This window comes from Triticum dicoccoides, chromosome 2B (assembly GCF_002162155.2).
Source record: "Triticum dicoccoides isolate Atlit2015 ecotype Zavitan chromosome 2B, WEW_v2.0, whole genome shotgun sequence".
Classification (NCBI taxonomy): domain Eukaryota; kingdom Viridiplantae; phylum Streptophyta; class Magnoliopsida; order Poales; family Poaceae; genus Triticum; species Triticum dicoccoides.
This window is the reverse complement of record NC_041383.1, coordinates 464,051,621-464,062,398: the sequence shown is the minus strand read 5'-3', so window position 1 is coordinate 464,062,398 and position 10,778 is coordinate 464,051,621. Positions and strand designations below refer to the sequence as shown.

Here is a 10,778-nt window from a genome sequence, read left to right as displayed (position 1 = left end):
GAGCTCTACTGCGCCCCACGTGACTCCACATCCCCCCTTCGTCCCGGCAGTTGGCGAAATCCATGGGTGAGAGTGAGTGAACGTTCAATGAAATGTCGAGTAGGTATGTTTTACCTTTTTTTTAATTTGTCTGCTTCAGTTGTGCAAACTGATGGTGATCTAATTCAAACAATGGTGGCAATTGTGCAATATTTTTGTGAAGTGGTGGTTTTATTAGCTAGAGTATACATGCACAAATATAGAACTGCATGCCGAGGAACTTGACATTTCCCGTTTAAACTTTAGGAAAATTATCTTACTACCTAAGACTAAAGACGCTAGTCGGATTCAACAATATAGACCGATTTGCCTACTAAATGTAAGTTTTAAAATCTTTACGAAGGTCGCGACTAATCGGTTGAACGGGGTGGCTGACCATGTTGTCAAACCCACTCAAACAGCATTCATGCAAGGACGCAACATACTAGATGGTGTTCTTGTACTGCATGAAACTGTTCATGAGCTTCGCCATAAGAAGTTGAATGGAGTCATCTTTAAAATAGACTTCGAAAAAGCCGAAGTTAAATGGCCCTTTCTGTTGCAAACATTAGCATGAAAGGTTTTTCGCATAAATGGTGTCGATGAGTAGAGAGTTTTATGTCTGGAGGTAGTGTGGCCATCAAGGTCAATGATGATGTGGGCAACTACTTTCAGACTAGGAAGGGGCTTCGCCAAAGGGACCCCGCATCCCCTATTTTGTTTAACATTGTAGCTCATATGTTAGCTACCCTTGTTGAAAGGGCTAAGTTGGCCGGACAAGTCAGCGGCGTAATTCCACATTTGGTAGAAGAAGGTCTATCTATTCTACAATATGCGGACGATATGATTCTGTTCCTGGATCACGATGTAGAAAAAGCAAGAAACCTCAAATTGTTGTTATGTGCTTTTGAGGAACTTTCTGGCCTAAAAATTAATTTTTATAAGAGCGAACTTTTCTGTTTTAGCGAGGCCGCAGAGTTTGCACCTGAGTATGCTGAAATTTTTGGCTGCCAACTCGGGCATTTCCCAATTCGCTATCTGGGGATACCCATACATTATCGGCGCTTAACTATAGCTGAGTGGAAGCATGTGGAAGAGAGACTAGAGAAACGCCTTGCCAGTTGGAAGGCCAAACTCTTGTCCTATGGGGGTCGATTAATTTTGATCAATTCGGTCCTCAGCAACATGGTTTTATACATGTTAATTATCATTCTTCCATCTCCCAAAAGGAGTTCTTCAGCGTCTCGATTACTTTAGATCTAGATTTTTTTGGCAGAGTGATAATGAAACCTAGAAATATCGATTGGCTCGGTGGAATGTATTATGTCGACCTAAAAGCCAAGGGGGTCTGGGGATCCAGGACCTTGAGATTAAAAACATTGCTCTTCTCAGCAAATGGGTATACAAATTACTCACTGAGAATGGTGTGTGGCAGGAAATCATTCGTAACAAGTATGTGGGTTCCAAAGCTATTTCTCAAGTTTATTGAAAACCTGGTGATTCACATTTTTGGAGTGGGGTGATGAAGGCTAAGGAATTCTTTTTTCAATTCGGAACTTTCTCGATCAGGGACGGGTCTCGGGTAAGATTCTCGGAAGACACCTGGCTTGGGACCACCCCGCTCAATGTGCAATACCCCAGCTTGTATAGGATTGTCGGACATCAATTTGTTACAATCAAACAAGTTCTGGGGTAAGTAAAGCCTGATATTTCTTTTCATAGGGATCTGCTAGGACCTCGTTTGGCAGCATAGAATGAATTACTCATCCGTTTGGAGGTGATTGAGCTGTCGGATGAACCGGATATTTTTCTATGGAAATTGCATCAGAATGGCAAGTTTTCAGTCAAGTCCATGTATGATGCTCTGGTTCATAATGAGGTTCCGGTTGATAACAAAAAAATGTGGAAGCTCAAAATTCCCCTAAGAGTGAAGATATTCCTCTGGTTTCTTAATAAAGGGGTCATCTTAACTAGGGATAATTTGGCATGGCGCAACTGGCAAGGGAGTAAAAAATGTGTCTTCTGCAATCATGACGAGTCTATTACACAATTACTTTTTGAGTAATTTTGCTCGGTCTGTGTGGGCCGTTGTTCAAATAGCTTCAAATCTTTACCCACCACGTAGTGCACGGAACATATTCGGCAATTGATTGAGGGGAACTGAAAAACAATTTTCTGCACACATTCTAGTGAGGGCAGCTGCCTTATGTTGGGCATTGTGGCTTACCAGGAATGATGTAGTTTTTAACAACAAATGTGTTTCATCACCTGTGCAGGTTATTCATGTATGTTCACGATGGCTCCGTACTTGGTCTATCCTGTAGTGGCCGGAGGACAGAGATCTTTTTATAATGCGTCTACACGGCTGGAGCGTACGGCCAGGGAGGTTTTCTACCCCCATGAATGGCGGTGTGATCTTCGGATAGAATCTGCCGCATCCTAGGATGGCTTATGATTTTTTCTTAGTTGCTTTTCGAATTTTTCCTTCTTCGGACTTGTGGACTTGTTGGCTGTGTGCATCTGGTTATGCAGAGGCCGGGCGTTCTTTCGATGCAATTGTATCACCTCGATATTTCAATTCAATGAAATGCCTTTTATCAAAAAAAATGCACAAATATAGAAGAAATAGCAGAGAAAATTATGATGGCTTCAATTTTGAAGAATTAAGTTTGCACATTGCCTCGGCAGCCTCTAAAAAGTAGCGGAGTGCGCTTCAATTGTTGTGGAGGCCAACGTTTTGGCAGTCACGGAGTGAGCTCCAGTGCGTTTTTAATGCTACCGTTTTGGCCACTCTACTAAAGTTGCTCTTATGCCCTGCCATCTCTCCATGCTACCATATACTCCCTTTGTCAAAAAATATAATAGCGTTTAGATCACTTTTTTACAGAGGGAGTGCATGCAAACCCCATATAACGTTAACATATCTTCACAAAACCTTACTGTAGTACCAACAATTAGTAACAAATGCGAACGAGCATAGCCCAGATGGTTAGGTTTCTTATGGTGAAGCAAGTCCATCAAGATTTAAATACTAGACTTGGCACTGGTGCTCGCATTATCCTGGATTTATTTCAGGCTTTTCGACAATGTTTGTTTAGTGGGAGACGTTCCCGTCCAATCTCAAGATGTTATTTGCCTATGGAGAATCAACAATTATTTGTGCTCATATAAACATCAATAATTTTAGAACGTTCCATTTACATAGATGCATACATACACAAGCAGCACCTCAAGGCTCCAGTTAATCTAACAAATTCAACTTCCTTTTTCGACAGAGGGTGAACTTTATTAGCTCAAAATAAAGCACTTGCCTATGGAGAATCAACAATTATTTGTGCTCCTATAAACATCAATAATTTTAGAACGTTCCATTTACATAGATGCATACATACACAAGCAGCACCTCAAGGCTCCAGTTAAGCTAACAAATTCAACTTCATTTTCCGACAGAGGGTGAACTTTATTAGCTCAAAATAAAGCATAAGGAGAATACAAAACTCAATGAGCATACACCCGATCTCTGCGTAACTAGGGTATACACAGCCAACACAAACACATACAAAAACACGCCGGCAACTAGCAAAGTCATACAAGTCAAAGCTATGTGTAGGCGAGAGAAAAAAAACAAAATGACAAAATACATAAAAGAATATGCCTGAAATGCACAGTGCTAGTAAGGTGTCCATACACCTTTATTTGATATATACTCCCCGGCCGTATAGTGATACAGTTGATCGCATTAAGAAGAGGGAATGTGTCTGATCGATGCAGCAATGATGACGATACAACATGTGATGCTTTATGTGATCGATACGATCGATCGGATGTGGCCTGCCTGCAGTGACCTCTCATCTTTTGAGAGGGCCCGGTTCAAATTGGTTTTCTTTTTCCGGGGAGAGATCTCTGTGCCCTAAAAGAATCGGGAACTGTGTACGGACTCTTTCTCCCCAGACTCAAAGTATAAGGAATAAAGCGCATGCACTCCGACTCCCCTCTACGCACATATGATCGATGTGTGTATGTGTGTGTGGAGGAGTATATGCATGGCATGGCGTGGCAAAAACTACCAGTAGCAGCAGTAGGCCAGGCCAGTGGCACATAAAACACGACTCAAAAAAGTGGCGCATAAAACAGCCACATGGTGTTCAGCAAAGCTGGGGCTTTTCGGCATTCCTGCTCCCTTGAAAGCAGGCTGCGTTGCTAGACACGCATCAGCCATCAGGGATTGGCGAGCTCGTTGATCAGGTCCAGATTAGTACTAGTTCTCGGGTTTCAGTGCCGATCGAAATGTGTCTCCCTATAGGCTAGCTAGATAGAGTGCAAAGAATATATATACTGAAGTATATGCTATGTTCATGTGAGATCTAACAATGACCTAACAACAGCATGCATGTATTTCTAGTGTTGCAAGCTTAGTGATGTTTGAGTTGTAAATGCCTTCAGAGTTCAAACAATTACTACTGTAGTAGGCAGGGAGAACTCCTAGAAGAAGTGTTCAAGTGGTTTGCAATGGTACGTACTTACTACACTGGTGCTAGGTGCTGCAGCGCCACTAGGAGCGGAATTAACTGTCAGGGAAAAGCCAAAGGATGTAACAAAGCCAGGTTAACAGCATCATTGACCGGTCATTACTGTGTGCATTTGCATCAAAAGTCGGGCGCGAACAATGTTCTTTATGAGGATACGAATTGCGAAAAGGGGTTGAGTGATCAGCCGTCCATAACAAAAGGATCAGAAATGCATTACTTCCCACTCACGCCGCCGGCCCAAGAGAAATCCTATCATGCATTCATCAAATCACCATCCCATCTAAGTTTCACCGCCGCATTGCGCTTGAATTTCTATTACTATTCACAACCGCATGTACTGGACAGACCTACTTAGGGCATGTACAATGGTGGCATATGGATACATATGCCTCATGACAAAAAGTAATTTGAAGCACCTACATTCATTTTTCCTCTCCAATGCAAGCTATCACTAGTATGTCTCATTAAGAAATAAAAAAAATAAAGACTCTAGTACACATGCATCTCTACTTTTCACTTCACCTTTTCAGCTTTTGTCACCGGACCACGCTTTTTCTCTTCAAGCACCCGCCTCTTGAAGAGGATCCTGCTTCCCTATCCGAACCTACTTTACGTCATATCCGATCCTACATGACATGTGAGGCATCACCTTGAGGCTATGCATTGTACATGCCCTTAATAGTTAGTTATAACTTCTCCTAAGCTCCTACCTCAGGAGAGCAAGCTATCAGCTTCTTTCTAGGATTCTGGCATTTGCCATGTAGTAGTATGGTGTATGCACAGTATGATGTGTTCAAACTAATGCGAGCTAGTAGTGGTCACAGTCAAAGAAATCTTTGGTCACATATGACCCAAAAGGGAAGCAAAAGGGCCAAGCCCTAATCATCACAAAGCCATTCGCCCCAAAAGGAGCGCTTCAAGGGAGAAAAAGTATATACGCAGTTTGAGAAACGACTCGAGCAGAGATCGAGAAGAGCAGCAAATACTACTGTAAAAGAAAACACAAAGACAAAAGCAGAAAAGAAACCCTAATCACTGCATGCCCTTCTTTTGATCTTTTCTTTTCTTTTTCTTTCTCTATCTACTACGTACTACTAGTATAGCTACTTAATGGAAGCAGCAGTTAGCTAGGCTGCTGTTTAGATCTTTCATGGCAAAGGGGCAGTTTGGTGTGCCCAGGGATTAAACAAGCACTAAGCACTGTGTTGCCGCAGGCAGCTTTTTAAAGTGGAGCTAGAGTGGATGCTAAAAAAGTGCATAAGTGGCATTATCTGCAGGAAAGCTTCCGCATTTTCATACCTCTGGGCGCGCTGCTAATGGGAGCAGAAGCTGCGGCAGAGCCACTATGCTACCTCTACAAGGTAATGGAGAAAGGACACCTGTGCTTCTGCCAGTGCAATTATAAGTAAGATATGTATTTAAGAAGATGGTGGATAGATAGCACTGGCATGCTTCTTTTTCCCTCCCAAGAGGCTGTATTACACTATTACCTGATTCACTCTTGAGACAAGAACACGATATGCATTATTCAGCTTGCTTTAAAGGCTGTTGTACATGGAAAGTTGGTGAAGAGAGTACCTTGAACAAAATATAGAAGATGGTTTTGGAGCTGCATAAATTCAGCGACAGCAACCGCTTCCAGCCCACCACTTTGTGCTTTTGGAGCTCCATTTTTTTTTTCATTTTCCTTCTTTTTGCCCGAGGAACCCCACAAACAAGAGGCAGATGCATATAAGAACGAGCTTGATCGGAAAGTAAAAGCCATCCAGATGGATGTATTCTACACGCAAGAGAACCAAGAAGATTCATAGCCATTTAGCTTTATGATAGAAACAGATAAAAGAGGCATGATACTACTCCCTCTGTTCGGAATTACTCGTCGCGAAAATGGATGTATCTAGACGTATTTTAGTTCTAGATACATCCCTTTCCGAGACAAGTAATTCCGAACGGAGGGAGTACATGTTAGCACCTTCCCATCAGGCTTACTGGGCCGGGCTCTGGGGCTGACAGAAAGCGATGAGCATGTCCACCACTATGAGTACGAACATTTCCCACCACTATGTATTCTACACGCAAGAGAAACAACAAGATTCATCACCGTTTAGCTTTGCGATGAACACAGATAGAAGGGGCATGACACTTACAGAGCAAGTCATTTGGGCTGAATGTTAGCACCTTCCCATCAGGCATGCTCGGCTGGGCTGGGCTGGGCTAAGGAGCTGACCGAAAGCGATGAGCATGTCCACCACTAAGAGTACTAACATTAACATTTTTTCTTAAAAAAAACTAACATTAACATTTCAATTTTACTACAATTAGCTTCACATCATCAAAATTTGTAATGGACCATGATCAATTCCAAATAAAGCCATTGGCTGACATAAGATAAGATTTTATTTCCAATCTTGTATTGTTCTTTCCAAATTGGAGCAGGGAAAATCCACACACAGACAAACCCTTATTGCAGAAATTACAGAGTCAATTGTACGCATGATAACTACAACTCGGGTCACAAAAACACATGTAACCAAGAAACGGCCATGACAAAACTGACAGCGAGTGCAAAGGACAAGGACACATCTAGATAGCAGCGAAGTACTCCTTGCTGCCCTTGGGGTCAGGCTTCATCGACTTTTCCCCAGGTTTCCATCCCGCCGGGCAGACCTCGTCTGGGTTTTCTTGGACGTATTGCAGAGCCTGTCAATGAAGAAAAATGTTGATCAGGTTATACAAACTTGTATCTCCTTTTCTATTAAATATTACAATTTGCATTATAGCTAACAACAGGTACCTGCTTCGTTGTGTTAAACACTAGATCAATATTAAATAGTACTTAAAAAACAGAAATTGCATGAATCCTAACAGTGTCAGGTACTATATCAAAATTAAAGAAATATAATGAAACTGCACGCTAAGATGTTTGTTCTCTTGTTATTCTACCTGAAGGGTTCTCAAGGTCTCATCCACACTACGGCCAATACCAAGGTTGTTAATAGTGGAATGCTGAATCACACCCTCCTTGTCAATGATGAATAATCCTCTCAGAGCAATTCCCTGGTAAAAATAACATCGAGACCCTCATGAAACATCACAACAAACAAGGAAAGGCACAAAGGCATACTAAAAGCAAAATATCCAGGAGGATGAGCAGGCGATATGAAACAAGCAGGTGGTCAAAAAACAAACGTCAGCAATACCTGATCAGGGATCAATACACCAAAAGACTTTGAGATTGATTTGGTGACGTCAGAAACCAGCGGATATTTCAGATCACCAAGTCCACCAGATTTCCTCTCTGTCTGCACCCATGCAAGATGGGAAAACTGCAGGCAGAAAGCATTACAAGTGTCTTAATAGGTGACATCGATGAAATATATGTCGCAGTTACTTATAACTTCATAGAATAATTACAGTGACTAATAACTACTCCCTCTGTAAAGAAATGTAAGAGCGTTTAGATCACTAAAGTAGTTATCTAAACGCTCTTATATTTCTTTACAGAGGGAGTATAAGGCTATAAAATGATATGCTTAATGCAAAACCAGATTAAAATGAAAAGGACAGGGTAGCAATACTGCCTGCGCACCAGTCGCTCCTTTTCTGGATATAGGTAATAACGGTGCCCTTTTAAGCAGAAGGGATACAAGATAATAAATGTGTTAGCCCTACATCATCCTCAATGGAGTTAGTGGGCATATGTAACACGTGGTATACAAAAATCTAGATCCATTTATCTGATTATTACAGATCATTCTTTACTCTCCTATTCGCACAAGGCATAATTTACATTGCATATGTTCATCCAAAAGATATAACAAAGCTCCAGCATTGCGACCCTGCAATGTTAACTCTTATGTTCATCCTCAATAGCCCTACATTCATCCTCAATGGAGTTAGTGGGCATATTTAGCCCGTGGAATACAAAAATCTAGATCCATTTATCTGATTAATACAGATTATTTTTTACTCTCCTATTCACACATGGCATGATTTACATTGCATATGTTTATCCAAAAGATATAACAAAGCTCCAGCATTGTGCCACTGCAATGTTAACTCTTATGTTCACCCTACATTTATCCTCGATGTAGTTAGTGAGCATATTTAGCACATGGAATAAAAAAGATCTAGATCCATTTATCTAATTAATACAGATCATTATTTACTCTCGTATTCATACGCGGCATAATTTCTGTTGCATACATACATCCAAAAGATATAACAAAGCTCAGCATTGTGCGACTGCAACGATAACTCTTATGCTCCAGACGTGCTCAGATTCAATTTTCACATGAAGAAGGAACACGCATTCATTGACACAATCCGAACTTGGTGTTTCAGTTGATAGTGTGGATCACCGGATAGCTGATTAACTGATTTATCAGCCAATTAACTAGAAAATTCGCCTATTTATCCCTACTCAGCACCCGGCCGATATGGTACCAGTTACTGATATCCTGAAAATTGGTATTCATTGACACAAACAGATGAACACTTAAGAATTAATTTCTAGATAAGGCACTTAATGCATGTCAGAGCTAGATGAAAGTTTCAAGAGAGCAGCTATGTGTCCAGATGGATGGAAAGTAACATACCACACTATCAACTGAAACACCAAGAATTTCAGTGTTTATCTTCTCGAACTCCTCATGTCTGTCGCTGAAAGCCGTAATCTCTGCAAAATTTGCATGTATGCATTTTAGAAATGACAGACAGAAATGAATAGTTTCCTTCACGGAGCACAAAATGGTTAACGCACCAGTTGGGCAGACGAAGGTGAAGTCCAGAGGGTAGAAGAAAAGAATCACATACTTCTTCCCAATGTAATCAGATAGCTTGACCTGTATGTAGTTACACCAAAAGGACACCGTCAAAAACATCACATCCCCGACCAAAGATACAGCTGCAGCGTTAATGAATCGTGCACCAAAATCTGAATTATCAACCGGGCAGAGCACAGTTTTGCTCGTGTAAGCAAATTGGTAAACGGACAATGCAGTTGGTTACGGGCTTACGTTGATGAACTCCTGGTCGAACACGGCCTCCGCGGCGAAGTCCGGTGCTTTGTTCCCCACCAGCGGCAGGTCGTACTGTGGACACAAATATGCATACACACATGAAATTCCACTCACAGGACGTACCATGGCAAAAACAAATACCGAATCCAGGCGCAACAAACCTCCGCTGAGGCGCGGGCGACGAAGCTGCGGGCCCTGGCCGTCCTCGAGCTGGCGGCGGCGAGGCGGGAAGGCCTGGCGGCGGCGCCTGCGATGGCGCGGGGAAACGACAGGCACTGCGGCGCCCCGGCTGGCTTCGGGGACGCGACGAGCGCGGCCGCCGTGGACACGGTGGAGGCGGAGAAGGCGCACGCCATGGCCGCGGTTGTCAGGCGGGGAGTGCCGGGGAGGGGATTAGGTAGACTCCAGATAGATAGGGTTCCCGAATATGAAGAGGCCGTTTAAGCAGAGGACGTGCCACTCCGCCAGTGGCTCTCCTCGGTGCCGCGTGAGCTGGGCCGAGAATTTTGGAAGCTTCTTCGATCCATTCTAGGCCACGGCCCGGCGTCAAAAGCCCGTGTATGTAGTTTTCGCCCCAATAAGAGATCATCTCGAGTTCGATGCCGAATATTCTTGCGCCCTATGCGCCGCTCGTTGCGGCGAATTGCCGAGCAGGCGCACAGGCCCGACTCCAGCTGGACCGGCCAATTATTGCAACACAGTGAAAAATCCCGAAAAAAGAGTGCTCGAGGGAGGGATCGAACAAGGGACACTACTAGCCCGTCAAGCATGGAGGCTAATGCAGGAGCCAGATTCACTTAGTGCTCGAATCCTTAAAGCGAGCTATTACCCAAACTATCATTTATTGGAAGCTACTTTAGGCTTGGCTCCGTCTCAAGTGTGGCGCTCGATCCTCGAGGGACGGGAAGTGCTTGCTTTAGGGCTAATCAAGAGGATTGGCAATGGTAATGGGACAAATATTTGGCACCAAAATTGGATACCTAGGGACTACAAACTCAGGCCAATTCGTCCGAGGTCTGGAAATCCGTACATGTATCTGAACTAATTGATCCCAGCACCAGAACGTGGGATAGGTAGCGGCTCCAGAAACACTTGATAGCTCCTGATGTGGACGCTGTCCTTAACATTCCGCTGAGTTCTCGGGTCCAGGAAGATTTCTGGACATGGCATTATGATAAGCGGGGGGTATTCTCGGTCAGGTCAGCGTATA

The 10,778-nt window shown here is 43.1% G+C and overlaps 1 protein-coding gene across 1 annotated transcript; it reads right to left on the bottom strand.

Annotated features, from left to right (window-relative positions):
- Positions 1–6,913: 6,913 nt before the first annotated feature.
- LOC119364243 (2-Cys peroxiredoxin BAS1, chloroplastic-like) lies at positions 6,914–9,984 on the bottom strand. Its single transcript, XM_037629674.1, has 7 exons — positions 9,730–9,984; positions 9,566–9,640; positions 9,310–9,391; positions 9,146–9,225; positions 7,748–7,873; positions 7,491–7,604; positions 6,914–7,247 (listed from the first exon to the last, which is right to left on the bottom strand). The coding sequence occupies exons 1-7, from the start codon at positions 9,922–9,924 to the stop codon at positions 7,131–7,133; spliced, it is 789 nt and encodes a 262-aa protein (XP_037485571.1). The 5' UTR covers positions 9,925–9,984; the 3' UTR covers positions 6,914–7,130.
- Between the last annotated feature and the right edge of the window lie 794 nt (positions 9,985–10,778).

Bases quoted from the DNA above. Each gene is read 5' to 3' on its own strand.
- LOC119364243 (XM_037629674.1), bottom strand. From the start codon at position 9,924: ATGGCGTGCGCCTTCTCCGCCTCCACCGTGTCCACGGCGGCCGCGCTC. The intron at 9,641-9,729 runs GTTTGTTGCGCC...TTGTGTCCACAG, and splicing joins TCGCCCGCGCCTCAGCGGAG to TACGACCTGCCGCTGGTGGG. The intron at 9,226-9,309 runs GTGCGTTAACCA...CAAATTTTGCAG, and splicing joins CACCTTCGTCTGCCCAACTG to AGATTACGGCTTTCAGCGAC.